Source organism: Crocodylus siamensis, chromosome 5 (assembly GCF_052110815.1).
Source record: "Crocodylus siamensis isolate JL-2025a chromosome 5, ASM5211081v1, whole genome shotgun sequence".
Classification (NCBI taxonomy): domain Eukaryota; kingdom Metazoa; phylum Chordata; order Crocodylia; family Crocodylidae; genus Crocodylus; species Crocodylus siamensis.
Window position 1 is genome coordinate 18,024,679 of NC_143399.1, and position 21,423 is coordinate 18,046,101.

General features: G+C 40.0%; 2 protein-coding genes across 8 annotated transcripts in view; one reads left to right on the plus strand and one right to left on the minus strand.

Moving 5' to 3' along the window:
* IL12RB2 (interleukin 12 receptor subunit beta 2) overlaps positions 1 to 10,872 on the plus strand; it is a 42,795-nt gene extending 31,923 nt beyond the window's left edge. For all 6 annotated transcript variants that reach the window (XM_090049484.1, XM_090049488.1, XM_090049482.1 and 3 more), the window contains one exon: positions 465 to 10,872. The gene's annotated coding sequence lies outside the window, so the exon portion shown is untranslated. The remainder of the gene's footprint in view (positions 1 to 464) is intronic.
* A 152-nt stretch (positions 10,873 to 11,024) lies between these two features.
* The window catches only part of SERBP1 (SERPINE1 mRNA binding protein 1), a 28,672-nt gene continuing 18,273 nt past the window's right edge, over positions 11,025 to 21,423 (minus strand). For both annotated transcript variants that reach the window (XM_090049491.1, XM_090049490.1), the window contains exons 7-10: positions 17,805 to 17,852; positions 15,288 to 15,461; positions 14,584 to 14,622; positions 11,025 to 11,413 (exon numbers count right to left, since the gene is read on the minus strand). In XM_090049491.1, coding sequence (XP_089905617.1) covers positions 11,357 to 11,413; positions 14,584 to 14,622; positions 15,288 to 15,461; positions 17,805 to 17,852 — 318 coding nt within the window. In that variant the 3' untranslated portion in view covers positions 11,025 to 11,356. The remainder of the gene's footprint in view (positions 11,414 to 14,583; positions 14,623 to 15,287; positions 15,462 to 17,804; positions 17,853 to 21,423) is intronic.

The following is a 21,423-nucleotide window of genomic DNA, read 5'->3' on the forward strand; positions in this document are numbered from 1 at the left end:
CATTAGCTAGATCTAAATCATGTAAGTTCGATACTACTTTGATTCAGGTTTATATTAAACCTAGTTCTGCAATTGTGTGCACAGAAGCTTGGTTTAGATTGATTTCCGATCAGCACCGGGCCAAGTTAAGTTGGGAGGCCATTTTGAACCCAATTCACCTCCCCAAGTGTCTGTACTTTGCCCAAGAGGAGACGAGGGAACATCTTGGTAAGCAGCACCAGGAGCAGAGGTGGAACTTCTAGCCCTAGATGCTCAAGGGATGTTAGGGGAGGGTGGGAGAGAGGGTTCAGGGGATACTGGTGCATCCTCAGGGATGCCCCCTCTCACACAGCCCTCATGTTCTCCCCTTATTCATTAAAGGGAAGGGCTAAAAGTGGGTTCATGGAAAAGAAACTTCTGCTCCAAAGCAGAATCACCAATGTTTTTGCCACTAGATCATGTTCTTTTTCTGTTTTTCAATCCAGGTTAAATATTTGTAAGAAAGAACGAAAGAAACTCCAAAAAATCCAACAAGATGGTTTTAATCAAGCATTACCAGTCCAAGAAACAGAGTGAAGTTTACATTAAATATTTACATTTAGCATTAATATTGGTTTTATAATCCTTTGTCCTTGTATCCAATTTGTGAGATGGTCTGTCACTAGATATAAAGGAATATATCACAAGCTACTGTGTAATTTAAATACTCGTTCTGTGCTCTATACCTGTAATACTTGTTTTAGATATATTCCTTTAGTGTTCAATAGTACTTGTACAATTGATAATATGGCAAAAGAATAAGCAGAATCATGCAAGAATACAGCTGGAAGGGATTTCAGATGGCTCAAGGCAGAATCTGCCCCATATCTAAACCACCCTATGTAGGAGTTGTACTTAAACACTTACAGCAGCCCAGTCTCCAGGGATAATATGTTTTGGTGCTTTAACAACCCCATAGATAGTTCTACTTAATATCCAACCTACATTTTCCTCATTACAATTTAAGAATATTACCTCTTGCCCTGCCTCCTGTATACACAATATGCAATACAAAGTGGATAGTAATATAACAAGCCATTTTGTATTTGAAGATTTATCTCCCATCCTTTCCTTCTCCAGATTGAAGTGCCAGGTCTTCCACCTTTCCTTGTGTCATGTTTACTAGACCTCTAATAATTTTTGTTGCTCTCCTTAAAGAACATAATAAATGCCACAAAGTGTCATACCACAAGTCCATCTATCCCAGTAACCTGTACCTCAGTGGCAGAGAATGGATCCCTAAGGGAAAAAGGTATTTATGCAGGACCTAGCCAAACTAATCTCTACTCTGCCTCTCTTCCCCTACAGCTTCCAAGGGCCGAGTCCTAAGCTGGAGGTTACACCATTATCAGATTTAACACCCTCTGGTGGACATTTCTTGCATAAATTTGGCCAAAATTAGCCTTTCCAAAACCTTGTGCCAATGAGTTCTACAAGTTAATCCTACCCTGTGTGAAAAATGAGAAAAAAACAAAAAACAAAAAACACTTTCTTTTGCTTATTTTAAATCTGCTAAGAGTCCTCTGGACTCCTTCCGGGTTTACAAACATTTTTTTCCAATGATTCCTTCAGCCAATGCAAGGCCTCGCAGGGAAAAGCATTAAGCTTTGCATAAAATCTTTCTGGACCACTGTATGGCAGCAGCATGTGGGAGGGGGAATTCAGACCATCCTCTTTGGATCAGCCCTTTCAGCAGAAATAGGGGCCATAGAAACCTTTTCCATACTGTAGATGTCCCTGTGGGGCAGAGGGGGGAGGCAGAGAAGTGAGCAGAAAGCACCAGGAGAGTGAGTGCTAATTAAAATCTAATTAAATTCATTGCCTTTGAGGGAGTTGTAGTGATACCTAAACAAAAAATTAATTACCAGTAATTAGCCACTTTCAACTTTGAGAGTACTTTGTGCACCATGAAGGCGGGATAGCGCGATAGATCTGACCTTTTTAACGAAGAAATATTACGAAGATTCAAACTGGCTGTCAGAAGGGACCTTGGAAGATCCAGGTCCAGCCCCCTGCACCAAGCAGGAAAGGCAACTGGGGGTTATCCTGTTCTTCCTGTTCAGAGCCGTGCGCACTGGCTTATTTGAGAATTGCATGATTATACTGATGCCTCGTGCTATTTCCCCACTACATATGACTACATGCTTCTAAGGAAGTAAAATAACCAGATCTTTGGCTTTGCACTGTGCATCCATTCATCTCCAAAATAGATTTCTGCAAAATGGAAGTCTGTCAGTCACTCGCCTATGCCTTGTTGAACCAAGACAAGCTGTAGAGTATCCAAATCTTTGCAAGCTTCAGCCAGTCTTGACAGGTTATGAAGGACTTAAACTAGTAACATTTAAATGGATTATCAGAAGCACGTTCCATTGCAATAAAGGTTGCATATTCAGAATCTACTAATTGCGCTTTAACAGCTGGGGAAACAGCCAAAATATTGCAAATCACTGGGACTTTGAAGGATTCATAGTGACTAATAAAGAGCATAGGGAACAGTTATGTCAGGGACTAATTAACCAGATTTCACCATCACAGGAGCAGGAGCTGGACGCAAGCCAAGCACAAATCAATCCAAAGGCTCACGTTTGAGATCAGAGAGCTTTTACCTCGCATCTTCCCAGTTAGAATACCGAGGCCAGTGTAAGGAGTACTCCACCTGCCTGTTCAGATGAGGCTGGACCAGGCCAGAGCAACAGTGCAAACACTACCATAGAATTTGCTTCTGATAGGCCAGTTAACTTTTAAAAGGCAACTAAAAGACAAATTGATTTTAAATCAATTGGAGAAGGAATGGGCTGTTGAACAGCAAGGTGGCATACTGGTTCAGCATGACAGTCGCACACAGGGAGCTGAGAGAAGGGCAGCCTGTACATCTGCAGCAGGCTTATACAATTCACGAGACACAAAGTGATAGGAAAATAGATGTTAGAAAGAGCAAGGGGATGGTTGCCAAGAGAGGCAGGGCACAGCAGAATTACTCAAACCAGGACTGGCAAAAGCCAAGAACATTTTGATCCTTTATTAAGATATTCTCCATACAGTTTAAAACATTTATGCACATTGTTACCTTACATGCTGCTCACTAGTACCAGAAGCCTGAACACTGTGCTCCCAGCTTTCCCTAGGTGCTTAAGGGCCATTAGAGACATGGTAGCTAAGCAATCAGGTTGGTCATCATCACTGACTTCAGCTTCCAATTGCATATTCAGCTGTGATTTTCTTGAAGTGTAGGCTCTGCAGATTGGAGATGGTTCCAATTTTCAAACTTACCTTGAGCGTATTCCTTCAGCCTTCTTTACTCAGCATTTACAATTGCAGTTTTCCTTCAAAGGCAGATAAACCAGACCCTTCAAATCAGTGGATTAGGCTTGTGACTAGTTGCATTGGAATAGCATTGAAAAAGCTGTAGTGTTTCTGCTGAAATACTTTTCTCCTCATTTCTTCATGAAGCCATCCCCAGCGAGCCTGTAGGTAAATCTGTATTCCTAAAGCAATGCTACAGAAGGCAAGTTTTCCCTTTTCAGTGAAGGAATATGCCATTAATCACATGAGACTGTGCTACATTAAAGCCATAGATTTTTTTCCAGAGATAAAAATGTAGTCCCTGCTTTCAGAGTAAAAAACTACATTAACTTGCAGGCCACAAGACAACTGTCCTTTGCTCATTTCCCTGGAGTACTTTTTATTCCAGGTGCAGCTATTGTCTTGTTCCGCAGAGGATCCATATAGTAATTTGTCTTAAAAATTCAAATGATAGATGACATTGTATCTGCTCTTAGCGTTGAAGATCTCAAGTGCCAGCCCAGTGGATTTTTCATGGCATACACAATTTCCCTACAGTCAAGTGACAAAAACAACAAATAAAACCAAGATTAGCTTTAGCAGAATACCATTGTGCCAGCTTAAATTTATGCGATCAAACTATAGTATTTTGACAGCAGAGGACAAAGAGGACAGTACATACGAACATGGAAAAGGGGGGGGGGGGAATATCAGGACAAGAATTTCAAGTCCATAGAATCCAGCCCGCAGCTGCATCCTATATCCCCAGACTTTGTATAAACGGATCTTGGAAGCCACATACCCGAAGTGCCTTTAAAAGCGCACTATGGAAGAACATTCTCTGCACTCACTACACTGGCAGGAAAGGAATGGACACATGCAAGCTCTGCGTACACCTTTCAGATAATTTTGTGATGATATTTAATAGAAAACTACTGAACTAGCTCTTAGAGACGAGTGCATTTTGAAAACTTTTAAAAAGGAAATTTCAGGCCAAAAATGGAAATGGATAAATGATAACATCTGAAAAGGGTTCATGGGGGGATTGCAAATAAGAGCATGATAATCTCTTTCAAACAGCACCACCCTTTCCTGGTCAGAGGATAAAATGCAACAGAAAGAAATGGATGTAAATTCTTTCATGCCACCGGAAGTGTGGCCATGCTACATCTCCTTAGTATCATTTTTAGTCTCAAGCATAAAAGGTAAAGTAACCCCAGCCAAGTTTCCTTTGTAGCTTCATATTTGTGAAGCAAAATTTAATAGCCTGGTTGGCAGTGCCTAGTTCTCAAATTTGAAAGCAAAACTGGTTTTGTTTTTAAATAGGTTTTGGTGTCAATCAGCACCATTCAGCAATAGGACAGAACAGCAGAGTCTTTTTCTGAACTAAACTGGGTTTGGTGCTTGTAAGCCTTATCTAGATTAACATAAATGCCAACTAGAAGCAGCAGCATTAAACCCGAAACCCCGACACTAGAATTCTGTGCCTTGCAATAGTAACTTTCCACATAGGGTTGCCTGGTTTAGTAAAGTAGTACAAATCGCCTTAAGACAAGGCTGTAGTGAAACAAGCCAAGCACCTCAACAAGGGTCTCCTCTTAACATTTTGGCTAAATCCAGGAGTGTCAGCTGCTTGTTACACTCTAAGACTCTGCCTTCACAGTGGAGTGGTCAGATTCATTTTAGCCAGTACAAAGAACTGGTCAAGTGACAAATCTAGTCTCAATCTACTCTACCAATCTATTTTAGTAATAGAAGTGCTGCACTTTTCTGCAACTCGCAATAGGGCAATTCATTTAGCCACAAAATTAGATTGAGAAATTAATTCCACTCCCTCCTCCCACCATTTTGGGGGAGGAGGGGAAGGATTTTCCAGGCAAAAAAGGGTGAGGCATTCTGGAGAGAGCCCAACTAAGACATCTGGATCAACACATACTGCCCAACCAAAGCACACCATGCAGCTCCGCATCTGTCTCTGAAGCAAAAGCAAGTCACCTGTCCTTGCTGGGCAAGAGTAAAGCTGTTACCAAGTCATTTGGTGATTAAGCATTTGATTGCCTTTAAATTTAGGGCTGTAAAAAAATGGAAGTTTTGTTGCAAAGGCAGTTGTTCAGAGTAAAAGGAAGTGTGGCAGAGTAGGAGAGTAAATTTGAGTCAGAACCTCTGCAACTGTTCAGTACAAAAGCAAAGGCCCTTGAGGTAGAACTAAGGGCAAAAATAAGTCACTGTTCTGATTGGCCAGAAGCCCAACCAATCAAATCATTAAGCTTAGAAGTCTACCTCAGCAGTAGAGAAAGCACCAAACTTTACCTCACTTTCACTGCAGAAAGATCCTCTGCTTTCCACACACATCAGCATTGACTGTGAGGAGTATTTCCTTGCACTACAAGTGCTGTCAAGTGTGCTGAGATCCTGACAACGGATGTTACTTACCTTTACTGCCAAAGCATTTCACATTACTAATTTACACAGCCCCTGCAGTAGAAACTGGCCACACCACAGAGATTGAGGAAATGCAACTACGAACATTTCAGGTACAGGTACATGATGTTTTTTCCAGGATTCATTATGCTATTACAATGACAGTCCGAGCTACTGAAAAGTGCAACAGCAAACAGAATTCCAAAGGAAAAGCTTGTACAAGTAAGAACACCCCCCCCCCCCCGTCAAAACAGAAAGTTACACTATGAAAGAATACCAGTCACTTCTGCACTGTTCCTGATGATGCTCCCCCCCAAGAACAAAGCTATTCGAATGCTGGAACTTTGTACGTTACCAGAGGGCCTGTCACAGATCAGGACATCTTTTTGCAGCAAAATGTTAGGTGGCATAGGAATAAAAAGATAGGAATAAATAGATTTTATAGCACTATCCCATTGTGGCAATTCACTTCTCTCTGCAAATACGCTTTCTAGTACAAATATCGTAGGCAAGTCGCAAAACAATTCAAGGTTCACTTAATAGTTTCTCAAGGTGCAGCAATTCTCACTGTCCGATCCTCTTAAGATTTTCTTCTCGATTTGATGAGCCTGACCTAAGAACAATTTTTTTTATTATTATCGCTGAGGAATAGTGACACCTATTGTTACTCGCTATTCTGCGTGCAAGGTAAATTTCACACTTCAGCAAGCAATGCGATTTATGAAGTGCACTTGTCATTTAATATACTGCTCCCATTAACTCTGTAAATTTAGTTCAGTACTTCAACTAGTCCCATATCAAACACACACTCCCACCTTATTAAAGACTGAAATCATTGGAAAGAGTACTAGCATCAGCAAGAACAAAATCACCTTAACCTCATAACACACACAGTAACCATGATCCAGGATACTCAGGACCAAACTTATTTTACCCAATTTGTACATTGATCAATTTGCACAGAATGTACTTTATTATATTCAACAAGGAGTGGCCTTATGTTGAACTGTTCACAAAAGCAATGGTGTAGATCCAGCATGTTCCATATTTTACAGCAAACCTGAGATGTTAAAGAGAAACCTGCCAATAGTGAATGCATTTCAGGAAATGGACAGTTATGTTTTGCTGTCTTGCAGAGCTATGTCTTACAGAAAATAGAAGAGTTAAGCATATAGAGATTAAATGCTGAGGCCCCAAATCTCACATTTAAGAGGATAGGTCTATTTCAGAACTCAGGCCAGATGGTGTTTCAAAAGGTACTGAACATCTGCAAACTCGCTGTGTTTTCAGCCTGCAGAGGATACAAGTGAGAGTGCAGCAACTGAAAATGTGACCAACAGAACAAAAAACCACAACAGCAGCCACAGCTTTCCTATACGCCCATGGAGCTAAAAGAAAAAAAGAGCACATTATGATATGCTACAAACTCCAGCGATAGTTTGATGTACCTGAACCATAACAAGCTCTTGCAGGCCTAGCATTCAGCCTACATTAAAGGAGCAGTAAGTATCAAAACCATGGCCTTAGTGACATGAACTGGGAGGTCTCTGCTACTTTACAGCACGTGGAACTGGAAGGTTAGAGAAGAATGAAAATCTCCAAATCACGACATGGCCATGCCCCTGTTAGTCACTGACATTTGCATCAAAACAAGATAAAACACTTCAAAGTTAATGGATTTAAACCTTTGTTATATAGACTTTATGAAGCTGTAGCCAGCCAGATCACTGGTGAGGCATTAGGGAATTGTAAATTATACTGAATGATGCACGAACAACCATGAATTCAAGGGGTCAGGGAAATAACAACCATCCCTAAGGATACTGTTTGCCCACCCTAGTAATTTACTGCACTGGTTCTAGGCCATACTGATAAGTAACTCATGCAAGCATCCTTCAGTCCTGTGGGTCCATTGATTTGTTTAGAAGTTAAAAAGGAAGTTGTTGCAAACAGTGGCCCAGACATCCAAGATCTGTTTCCATGGGCTGCATGGAACATCATATAGCCAACAAGTCTACACAATGCTGGCTAGGCACATCCCAGCCGAATCAGCACCAGATGACAGCCACACACAAGCACACTAGGCAACTCCTGGCATTTGAGAGCAACAATCTAAAAAAAGCCATTTTAGTTGTCAGTGCATCTAGCATTAGCAACCTGGGTTAGGTATCACTGCACTCAATACAGTTAATTCTAAAGTCAATCATAAAAAATGAAATTAAAAAATAAATCAATTAAGCAATTAATGTATCTTCTTCTTTGCTGCTATGCGTTTTACTAGCTCCTTCCATCTGAAAATTGCTTATGTCTTATTCAAGCTTGTTGTGACTCGTGTTATCCACCCCAAACTGACCCAGACTTAAGAGCTCTAAATATTTAACTCCATACTGTGGAAAAAAAACAATTCGGAAGAAATCAGAACTCTGTTCCCCATCTTAATTGCAATAGCAGGAGTACTGCCTGCCATCTTTAATGCAGAAACCAGCAAGGCTACCACCTCTCATCAGGGCCAGGAGAAATCAGGCAGTACATATTAAACAGACTCAGGAAGGAAATTATTTACCTGAATGGTAGGGCAGATCAAAACGTAGCTGCTCCAATCGCGACACTGTTCTTTTAATCATTTCAACATAAAATGTTAGCAAATGCTGACGTATCAGCTTTGAGCACATATCCTGAATGTATTTAGTCAAAAAGTATGGGTATGCAAATAATCTCAATGGGCAAAAGGTATTATAAGACAGTATTTATAGTGATCTTTGAAATTAACAGGTGCAAACACCATATATCCACACAGATTTCTTTTTCTTTAATTTTCCTTGGAATAGGTCTCATTCTTTCCCATAAGGCCAACACTTGCATTTATTTCTCTCTGTTTTCCTATCAGGAGCAGTGTCAAAAAGATTGAAGATGAACTTTCATGCACAAATCTTTAAATAATTATATTTATAACCAATTCAAGTCATCTGCTTCTGCTCATGTGCCTCCAACACTAAAGATGCAACTTTTTCTGTCTTAACCCACCCTTTTTAAAAATGTTTTCAGATATAAGATCTAGTCCTCTGTCTGGCACAAACAGCAAGTAAAAGGACAGGAAATTACTGAAGCTAAAACTCACTAATAGGAAATACTGGAACTATTCAAGGGAAGAAGCCATTTTTTCAACACAAAGTCCATTGATAGCAGTGGGAGTGCCAGAGCATCACCACCACCACCACCAAAGGATTTAGAGCATTTGGGACAGATACTAAAAGAGGCGCTTTCATCTAAATGGATTCATGCTAAGATGTTTTCATGACATTTTTTAAAAAGAGCATGAAAATAAACCTTTATTTCAGTTAACACCCACCAATATTAGAGAGATGTTCACAGTTTTAGTTCTTGACACAAATGGACTGAAAGAGGCAAGTTTACATCCATCAGAACAACAGATGGACCAATTTTAAGTACAGGCTGTCTTGAAAACATGGGAAGTGTGATACTATGCAAGATATTGCTCTATATTCTAGTGTGGGAGAAATGGAAACACTAACGTCTACGACGAAGTCACATCACACTATTGGGACCCTAAAATGCTGGACTAAATGTAGGAGTAGCATGGTTTGTCTGGAAACAGCAGTGCGTTTGTGTAAAAGGAGGGAGCTATAGAACAGAAAGTTTTTCAGTCAGCATGGACCAAGATGAAGGTATCTATGTGGCTGCATAATCAAAATGTGCTCCCAACAGATCTCAGAAGCCTTCACCGTACCTCTGGCGGGAAATGTGCCATGATAAAAGGGACAGGGAAGCAAAATTTCTGATAATTTACTACTTGGTGCCAGGCACGAGAACAGCCTAATGCCAGGCTCCTACATAAGACATAACTTAGTGTCAAGAGAACTGAACCAGGCGCCAGAAATGTTACCATTTCATTTGAAAACTTGCCGCCTCCTCTCTCAGCCCACTGTTTTTAAAACCGATAGGCGAGTGCATGAAGTGTCTCTAGTCCAATATTAACACTGGTTTACATCAACACGAAGTTTTTGTAGAAAACATTTCAGATAAAGCAAGCCAACTAAACATCACAATTAAGGAGTTTGCCATTTTCATATTCAAAGGTCTCCAATACTTTTTGCATGTCCTGTACAGCTTTAAAAAAATAGGGCATTACCATCTGTTTTCTATCTACCTAGTTAAGAAACTACAAATGTGTAATAAGCTGCTTAGAGTGTAACATTAAATAAAATGAGAATCCTGTTTCTAGTCTCCTAGAATATGCTGCAGCCAAAAAATAAACCCTAAGAAATTATTTTTATGAGTCACTCTCTCAACTCCTTGTGTTTTTGGAAGTGGTAACGTTCCTGTTCACAGGGTTTAAAGTTAACCTATGAGAAATTTTACAGGTGTAAGTGAAGCTTCTTACAATCGCACCATGAAAAACATTCATTCGTCAGCTAGCAATCAGAGACCAAAAGGTGAAACACTAGAGCAAAAAATCCAGAATGAGATGGAGAACACGTGTTTTTGGTTATTACCCCATGCAGACTGCAGGTGTCACCTTTTGAAGCTTAGGACTTTCATGAGTCAAATATTTCTCCATCCCAACAAAGCAGTGCCCTTTGGTTTCTTCAGAACAAGGACTGCAGCTAATGGAATAGTGTTACAAATACACCAAAAACTGATGCATTTATAAAATCCACTGCACTGCTAGATGTAAAATAAGTAGACTACTAGAAATCTATGCCCTGCCCATTCCCCTTTCCCAACCCTGTGGAACAGGAAAAGTTATTCCTGTCTCCAGGATGCTTAAGGAATATTAAGTATTCAGACCAACTTTTACCAGCAAAACATCTAAAACTGCTGAAGGGAGGAAATACAGCTAAAGAAGGTAGAGTGAAAGGTGGGATATATCATTTTAAAAATTGTTTAAGGCCAATTATCCACACATCACTGCTGGATCAATACAAAGTTATTTGACTGAACCAATGTGCTTGGAATATTTTTCAAGTATTTGATATCCATTTTGAGTAAGGGTTTTGCATACACAAACTACCAAACAGATGAAAAAATGACTTTTTTCCAAGTTTGAAATTAAGTATTAAAATGAAATTAAAATATACCAGACGTTAGTATTCTACACAGTACTAACAATTTGCCAAATTAAGGTTTACATATCCCAAGTAACCATGGACTGATAAAAATCTGCTAAGCAGATATTAAAGGAAACAAAGTGTGCAATATTTAAAAACCAGTTTGTAGATCAGGGAAAATGTCTAAAATCCTGAATTAAAAAACACAAATGAAGTGAAAGCTTAACTGGTACACACTGTTCACACCTATATTTCAAGTTTGGAAACGCATATTTTCAAGCAGCAATACAAAAAAGTATCCATGAAGAATGCATAATCTCTGAAAAAATTATGAAAACATCCCTGCTACCATTACATTTCTAAATACAAAACTGACTACCATATTGTTGCTTCTGTGTAGCAAGAGAAGTTCATTTTCAAAACAGATAAAATTCAGTCTTTAGGTGTGAATGGCATGAATGACAGTCCCCTTTTTTTAAATTTCTTAGTTGTTTAGGATCCTTAAGCATGCAAGCCTCGTAGAGGAGGGCCCAGTGATGGGTCAGGGTTGGCTTATGACATCCAGTTTAGGACAAAGCTGGGAAAGCCTCTGGGTCATCTACATCAGGAGCAGAAGCACTTGACTGAAAGAAAAACAGTACAGAAGTTACCTGGAGAGGCAAAGTTTGGAGTCTTTATAATTTTCATCTTTTTCTTTTTTTTTTGCTAGAAACTGTGTCAAGAACCGTGCCTACTTGCTAACCGACTCCTTAAAGTAAAACTGACTAGTCGATACAGACAAAGAGATAGCTGAAATGTTTTAAGAACGTTTTCCCCATGATAAATCACGCTGGTAGTCTATTTGGAGTTTTCCCACACTAACATTTTACTAATGCTATTCTAGTGATTTAAGTGATCCATTTTAGACATGTACCAACCATGGTCACACCCTTTAATGCATCTGCCAGCTTTCATAGCACTTGTACCTCTTGGGGAAGGGGGGTGTGCAGAAAAAACTGTTAGTTCCTTGCTTGTAAAATAATTTGGTTGAACTCTAGTTGAAGATCAAACAGATTCACAGCTAATATACACTAAACTTAAAGATGCACTGAACCAACAAGATATAAGTCAAGCATATCTTTAACAAAACTCTATAAAACCTTAGTTACTGTGCCCGAGTAGTAATACAATGGCAGTCTGGAATGAAAGGGCTTCCGAATAATCTCGACTGCACGTGGGTGTGTGTCCACGTGTACACACAATAATACATGCAAAAAGGAGTGGTCATACACCAAAATGATAAAAAGCCTTGGAAGGCAAATCACACTAGGAGGCTGAAGGAGCTAGGCATGTTCAACAGGGGGGAAGGCAAGGACAGACATGGAAGCAATGTTCAAATACTTGCAGGGCTGCTATAAAAAGAAGAAAAAAACCCCTTGTCTCTAGTTGTAGAGTAGGACATGGACCAAAGGTTTTAAAGTTGCAGCAAAGGAGGCTTACACTGGATAGCAGGAAAAGCTTCTTCACGGTGGGTGAATTACATATGCAATTAAGGTAGAACAATGAACTCTGACACCAACTGTCATATTTGGGGGTCAGCCCAGGGCTCTGGGCATCAGGTGGCAGAGGGGCTAGCTGGGACATGAGAGGTGCTAAAGTGCAGGGGTAGGCAGCAGGCAGCCCCCGCACTTTAGCACCCCCATGCCCCAGCCAGCCCCGCATCATCCACATGTGCATTTCAATGCACGCAAGTACTCCACTGTAAATTGTGACATTTTACTGCAGAGCTGCAGTAAACTGCAGTGAAGTGCACATATAGATGCACCCAGTTAGGACAATGAGAACTGACCATCACTGGAGCCACTCAAGCAGAGGCTGGACAGCCATTGGTCAGGAACGATCTACGTGTAGCTACGCCTACCTTCTACTATGGATATTTTTCACGCTTCTGGGCTTTGCTGGTTGCTGCGTGGGATTGGGAGGAAATTCCCTACGCACTCTCTCCCTCCCCCCCTCTACATGTGTCAGCAGTATTTTTTGGCCTAAGCAGAGGCATGGATTGCTGGTTGCAGCCAAGGCTGGTGAGGGCCAATGTTCCCAAGACATAGTTGGGGTCAGAAACAAAAGTTTTACCCCATGGTCAGACTGGTATCCACTCTGTAGGAGGCATGGCTGTCTTCTTGGGAGTCAATATACATATTCCCAGGAAGAGGGCCATGCCTCTGTGTGCGGTGGCTGCGTGCACATAACAGAGGTGCACCAATGTATCAGTTCAATATTGGATCAGTTATCAATATAAAGAAAGTTGGCTGCATCAGAAATCAGCCTGATGCAGCCAATAAATGCTTGTGTGCGCGTGCGCAGCCACAGCACTGCAAGCAGGCAGCGAGGAGCAAAACCTAGCAGCGTGTGAAGAGCTGTGTGCAGCTAGTAAGCCTGATGTGGTAGAAGGGGGAGGTGTGGAGGGAGGGGGTGCAGATTAATGCCCCACAGTGAGGGAGGAGGGCAGGCACGCACTGCCCAGTTGGGAATGGAGCCACAACTTGGGGAAGAAGGCTCCTGCCGCTACTTGCACCCCAGAAGGGCACAGAAGAAGGCTTGTGCCCCCGGATCTGCATGGGGTGGGGTGGATGGGCTGCAGCTGCAGGCTGGAGCTGGGCTCTTCTTGGTGGGGACTGGGTTTGGGGTGGGGCTATGGAAGAGGCTGCAGCCACATTTCACCATGGCCCTGATTCCAGTGCCGCCGCACACCTGTCACATCCCCAACTTTTCCTCCACACTATGGATGGAGGAGGATTATTCACACTATGGATGGAGGAGGATTATTGAACTGGGGCTGCACTGGGAGCAGGGCAACAGTGAAATTTGAGGTGGCTGCAGCCCCCTTCCCCAAGCCCAGCCCCCACTGAGAAAAGCCTGGCAGAGCCCCAGCTGCAGCTGCCCACCCCCATGTTACAAGCAGTAGCAGGTGCCCCCTCCCTCACTGTGAGGGGTATTGAGCTGCACCTCCCCGTGCCTCTTCTCTCCCCCCTCCCCTTCCACCACAAGCAACTTACCAACAGTACATAACTGTATCGGAAATTGGATTGGTATCAGCCAATATGCCTCCTTAAAAATGCTCTATCGGTACTGGCCCCTCAAAATCTCTACTGGTGCACCCCTATATATTAACCCTTATAAAAGAAGGATGTGGGCCTCCTAGGTCCCCCTGCTTTACACGTGGCAGGTTGGGGTAGGTCTTGTGTTGTGTCAGGGTTGACCACATTAATTTTACTGAGGTTAGACAATGGATTTGTATAGGATGGTCTGGATAGGGATGATCCCGCTTCAGGTATGGACGGGGCTGTTTTAAAAGACCTCTCTCTCAAGGCCCCTTCTAGCCCTACCTCTTTATGACTATAACCAAAAAAGGAAAAAAGGTCCATTTGTAGCACTCCAATCACTTATTCAGCAATATGGAACCTAACATTCAAAGAATTAGAAATGTAACTGCTAACAATTAAGGAACTCCAAACCAACAGAAACAGCAGAAATCCCAACACACAAATACAGGAGAGGCAGGAAAAGCCTCATCAGAGCTCCTGGCTCTTGCACTCAAAAAGGAGTTACAGTATAGCAGTTAGGTGCCAAACACTACTATAACAAAGACCTCTGTCCCTCCCGTACTTGCACTCTACCAAAACTAAAACACAGAAACTATTAAAACCCAATCCATTGAAAAAATGCCCCCAAATACATACATACTCCCACCCTACCTTCGTCTGATAGCCCTATGCAAAGGGAAAATAAATGCTATTTAGTAGAGATCACCAACCTGGCTGGGTGCATGGATCACGTCAAACTCCTTAACCAACTGGAAGAAAACACACAGAGTCAACACAAAATAGCTGCATATCTGAAAGCCTTTAACAGAACTATCAGGAGGTAACTTTAGTAGTACTTTTAGGTGAGCATGCGAAAGTCTCAATTTATGGCCTCTAAACTTTAACATATTTTGACAAGAAAAATGTCCGTCTTCTAGATATCTGAGTCTAACACAGGGAGTACAACCATAAACTGGGAGCCCATTCCTTTACAAAAGGGACAGCATAAAACTACTTAAACTAGAGATGAGAACTTATTTCTAGGCATTCTGTGCAACTGCCAAAGACAGATTATGATACATTAAATTATGAACAAAAAAGAAAAAGATACTAAAGCACTCCAGAGTCCTAGCTGGAACGCTTTGTACTTGAAACTTTAAGGGGATAAAAACTATACAGTATTTGTATCCTACAAACACTTAAGAATGGTTTGTTACTTGGTAAACTGACTCCCCCCACCCTCTCCAGGGAGAAAACAAAAAGAAAGAGACTGGCTAATAAACACACTCTGAAGATAGTACCACTCATATGATAACAATTTCAAAAAAAGGCAGAGTTCTCTTGAAAAGCTTGATTATTAATCCAACCTCAAAGTATTTAAGAGTTCCAAACTGTCCTGCTACAGAAAACGTGTCCTTTGTAAATAATCATTTACCTTGTCAGTTCTGCTTCCACGATTGGACCTTCCACCACGTCCCCGGCCACCTCTACCACCTCTGCCACCACGTCCGGGGCGACCAAGGTCTCCAAAATTGATCTCCAGCTGGGATGTGATATCATTTGCTGGTTTACGGAAGTGATGATCAATTACAGAGTCTTCAGCATGAGCCTGAATTCAAAAATGAAGCTATTCATAATCAAGTAATAATTTAAAAAAAATAATACTTAAAAAAAACCCCCCCACCACTATTCAGAATAATTCTTACTAACACACACTTACAGTACCTGCTTAAATGGAAATACTAAGTATGGTATGGATTCAACCCAAAGATCAAGAAACCAAGAGTTTCTTTTCCTAGTGAAAAATACCACAACTTTTAAAGACTGCAGAAATTCTGCAACATACAAGCTAATATACAGCAATGTTAACATTCTCTGAACCAAGTTTAAACTGAACACTATTTAATCCTAGGAATAAGAGGATTTAAGGTCTGAATCAAATATTGTATTTTCTCACATGCAACAGGGCACTCCCCTCCCCACCCACAAAAGCTGCTGGAAGTTGTACTATGTGATGTAAGTGAGGAAATACGATAAGGGTAGTTTCTGCCAGGATAAAGCGAGGGTGCAGATAGAAGTACAGCTCCCAGCTGTAACTCAGAACCGTTTCTGCAAAGCGTTCTGAGACCCCAGACCAAACAGAAGTTCCCCTTCCCACTGGAACCAACAGTGAACCTAGCTGCCAGCTGGGAGCCTGCAGCCAGATTCCCATAACAGCCAGGGCTCTCGGCCAGTGCTGTTGTTTTCAGAAGGGGGAGAGGCGGGAAAGCAGCACGGGGAGCTTGTTCTTGGGGCTCCTCAGCTGGTGCTGAAGGGTGGGGTAGGTGAACTAGAGCACCCCCCCCTCCCCAGGTGAGGGGCTCAGATACACCCCCCCAGCTGAATTCAGCAGCACACTGTGAGAAAGTACATTTCATTTAAAAGACAAGCAAGTAATTTTCTAGCGTCCTTGTCAATTCCTAGCAGTTATTCTTTTCCACGTATTTAGTACTTGACTTTAAAATTTGTTTGCACAGTCCCTTTATGCCTTCTCCATTTCATAACCCCCAAGGCAAGGAAGACTGACTGTGCTGGACCACCCACAAAAAGATACTTTATTAGGTTATGCAAACTATACTGCCATTATAATAGCAACAAGCAGCTCCTACATCATGCTTAAATACAGAACCAACTGGCATATGAACTGAAAAATATAACAGGACCCTACCAATTGAAAAAACACACTAGGAATTTATTTCCAAGTTAAAGTTCCAGAAGGCTCCAGATACTTTAGGTATTTGGAATTTGATAAAATGTTTAGGAAACCCTAGCTCCTAGTACAGAAGTCAGTAAGGTTAGAGGTATTAATGGGAATCATCTGTATATAAAACATATACACCCGCTATGTACATAAAAGTTACTAGACATTAAAAATGCAGAGACAGAACAGAGAGAAGGAAAAAAAAAAAAAAAAAAAAAAAAAAGACGTGCCTGTTCTGCATACCTCATCTATACTTAAATGACTATAAACTATAATAAATCAAGAATTAAAAACTCTGCCTTTATTGTGACAATTATCAGCGTATTATATTATAATAGTTTAATCTCAAGGAGAATCTTCTCTTTTAGCTAAAAATAAGAATCAAATGTTTGTTCATTTCACACCAAATATGCCCTGAATTTCTCACAGCAGCAAACAATACACCATTACAACTTGAGCAACTACAGATACCCATGAAAAAGTAATCCTATTTATTTAACTGTGGTAGTACTTAAAAACTCTAAATATCTAAGTCTCATTGTCCTTGATCTATGAAAGCAGGCAAAAAGATACTGCGCTCCTATTCTGAAAAAACTTAAATCGTACAGAAGGAATAAAATGAAAGCTGAAGGGAAAGGGAAGAGACAAACAATATATAATTATTGTACAATATGACACACAAAGGCTGATTATTCTAAACAGTTTGTTCACTCTTACAGGAATAGTTTATAAAGCATCAACAATATTCAGAAGTTTGCTGACTAGTCATTATCAGTTGATGATTTCATGTAGGTATCATAGCAAAAATGGTCTTGAAGATTGTGAAACAGAACTTTATGGACTAGCTAAAGTAGATGGGCCCCAAGGTATAAGACGAGATATGAAATAAGAGGGGAGCAATTTATGGAAGCAAGCAGTTATGGTGAGAACAGCTTTAAACTTAATCATCTGGGAAACAAATATACTATTTTATGAAGTAGTCATACATGATACACAGCTAGACAAGAGGCATAGACAGAAGAGCTCCAGCAGGCATCTACTCAGATGCTCTACTTCATTATATATAGAATGAAGTAGGGCATCTGATCGAGATCTTTATATTTTATTGATATTTATATATGAAATATAAAGATCTTCATTCAAGAATTACCCAATTAATGAGATTACATTAAATGCAAGTTATCACTAATCACATACGTAAAGGGTCAGTACCTCATTCGATTCCAGCAGACTCCCCTGCATTTCTGTCATCGCCTTTGTCTGATGAAAGTCGTGTGTCCATGCCAAAGAGACAAAAGGAACAAAAGGAAGAAAACAAAAAAGAAGAAGTGAGACTCAGCTACATACAGAAACAGTTAATGTCATGTGAACTTGCTGGATGCAAATGCCAGTGAGTACATGAAGGAGCAGGAGAATGAGATCAATGGCTATGCGAGCATCCAGGAAGACAACGGGATGGTGAATAACTGCAGGTTTGAGTAAAGCATCTTGATTCAACCATAAGCAAACTAAAAGTTATGCTGCAAGTCTCACAAAGGAACATAGATATATGAATTTGTCACTCATGCTCCAATACCTCTGCAACAAGTATGGAATAAGACCCTAGGACATGCAGGTTAATTTTTGAAAACTGCTCAAGATAAGTATCTGTACAGAGCTTGGATCTTAAGCACCATCCCCTAACTGCAAGGTTAACATAACCCTGAGTGTATGAACTAGCATTTTTTTTATATGACGGGCAATATAAAAGCTAAAAAAGGGAAGCTTACAGGCTTTAAATATTTTCAAAGGAGATAAGTCATTTTTAACAGGTCTCTCATCATAACGTGACAGACAACAAAAGAAAAGAAACCCAAGAAACTGCTTAAGACATGTGACAACACGCTTTTTTAAATACCACTTAAAATCATTAAAACCTCAAAACATAAAGAACTTTTCACAATGCTACCCACATTTGGGTTTTGGTCCCCACCTCCAAGTGCTGTTACAACAATTTGGATGTTCAACTCAGTAATCATTTTTCTTGTGCAGTTTAAGATTTGCTTTACAATACAATTCAGCTTAAGACTTCTGTGGAAAAAGGTCTCAGACTAGATCACAGTTGCCAAAATTCAATAGATTGCTACCAATTTTAAAAAGGTGCAATCTAAATTTTGCTGACCAATTATATTTTTCCTCTTTCCTTCTCCTCTTGTTCTGCATGTTCAAGAAAACAGCTCAGGTAGTCAGCCACCAACTCATTAGAAAAGCCAAAAAAAAAAAAGCTGGCATGAGAAACATTTCTTTTGAAGGACTAAGGAGATGTACAGGACTGAACCAACATCTTCTCTATTCTTAGAAAATCCCTGGGTACTTGTGCTTCCCACAACATACTCTTCTCATCCCTTCAGAGCTACGTTGAAGTAAGTAAGTGACTGCCCATGTAAGTGACTGCCCATTCAACCTGATTTCCAAGATAAGCAGGTAGGATACATTTTGATAATTCATTCACAATAGTCTTATTAAAAGGACCTGGAAGGAAGCCTAGAACTTAGATAAACCAAACTACTGTTGTAAGAGAACCACTGTTTGACTACTATTGATCAGAAAGAGGTATGCACTAGTGGTCTACATGCAATTATTCCATTCCACTAAGCATTTGTTTCATTGTTGACAAGAAGGTACAAGAAGCCAAAAGGAGCAGGAACAGTTATTACTGTTTTAACATGTAGATTATGGTACTTGCTCAACTGGCTGGTAGAGAGCTCATGCTAATGCCACTCTGGATTTTCAAATTACAGGAAGCTCTTGTGGAGCACTAGCCAACAACGTTTGGCATTCTCCACAAAAAACAGGCAAGGGTGTGGAAGAGACTTATGCAACTGAAATAGTGTCCAGATAGGTTATTTTAACAGTTGCCCTCTTTCCTAAACTAGAAAGGAAAAGCCAAATTCAAGTCACATCAACAGTTGTACAAGCTCACTTAGTTTGAAAAGACTCAGTTATTAAAAGGGGATACTCATTCCTTAGTCACTGACATGATGACTGTAAATTAAGGGCCATTTTAAACAGAAGAATCTAAAAGTTATGGCCATTTGTCTTGGGAGGACAAGATTATTTGCATCTCTATCTCCATTACTGAATCATTTTAATTCACTTAACTCACCTTTGAGAAAAGAAATTTGCACTAATTAAGATAAGACACAAATATACATCTTCCCATTTGCAGATAAATGACTCTGAAGTACTGCTGTACTATTAATGAACTATTTTTATAGTTTAGATATGGCAAAAAACATTAAAGCTTCTCTGCCTTTGCAGGTAACAAAACATGGCTTGGGAGTCTCCAAAACGGCTGCAAGCGAAGAGTTAGAGATCATAAAACATAATAAGATTGCTTACATACGCACAAGCCTCTACAAAAAGGTAAATAAAAATTAAGTTTGGGTTTTTCCAGATTTCTTCTCCACTCACTAGCTCAGGTAGGATAAAGATCTAGGCAGACTGCTTCTGGATAGGAAAGAGCTAACCAGAGAGTGAGCATGGATAAAACAAGCAAGAACAGGTTTTACTGTAGAAGCCAACACACCCAGGAAGTAATCCAAGTGTAAATTTTGAGAAAGCCAATAAATCCAAAATTAAACACAGCATTCCCTCCATTGACTATAAATAAACTATAAACTGTACAACTCAACACTACCTAAAGCGTAACTTTGTTACTTCTGTGCTCCCTTTTTGTTAATAAATTCTTAATTTAAATGTATAAGCTAAATTATGCAATATATATGCTTACACTGACAGAAACATCCTCATGAAATACTAAATCCCTCTAGTTTCTTTAAAATTGTGCCTGTATTTTACAAAAAGGGCAAAGCAATTCCTCTAGTTTCTTTAAAATTTGGACTGTATTTTACAAAAAGGGCAAAATTTCACAGAAAATAAGGTTTTATTTTCAATATGGCTGCTCCATACAGCCACGTAATTTAAAAGTAAGCTTCAGACATTCATCACCTTAAGTAAAATGGAAGCTTGTAAACATAAAGGATACATAAGAACCAAGAATTTATACAGCCACAAGCACAGTATTAACAGAACACCCAAGTCTTCCCAGACCCGTGGCTTAGTATCTTCATTTATAGAAATGCGGGGGGTTAGAGGGGTAAGCTATGCCTAAAAGAGTTCTACATAAAATAGAAGAAAATACTTGCTAAGAGTAAAAGCAGTTTAATTAAAAAGAGGAGAAAAAAAAATGTACCCAACAAAAAGATTAAAAGCAGATTCTATAAACAGTTACTGGACAACATAGGTTATTTTTAAATGGAAGAAAGCAGAGAAGCTAAGACTCGTCACAAAATAATTCTTAATGCAGTTAACTTTGAAACTTTCTTAATGTTATGTGAAGCCATTTTAAACTACCGATTAGGCTGCTTTAAAAAACAGCATTTGCTCCCCTTACCTGGAAATTAAAGGAACTTGACTCTGAACCTCTTAATACCAGAGTACCCAAGGACTGATTATTTACTAAACTGTATGTGGATTAGAGAGTGATTCTAGAATTTAAGATGTCCCTAGTTCTGGTTCATAACTATTACAATGCTAAACATTACAAAATACATTTATATATGGTTTGTCCATTTTTAAAGGTGCTCTAGCAATACAGAGCCCATAAAATATCTAGACGTGTACACCATGAAATCAACTCATCAATTAACTTTAAAAAGGTTTTCAGGCTTGGACAGTTAGCTTCCCACATTACTACAGAATCTACTGCACAAGCCCAAGCACTAAATGCTACCTGTGAGCACAACAGTAATAATACTGTGTTGCTGCTAATTTCAGGGTTTATCAAGTG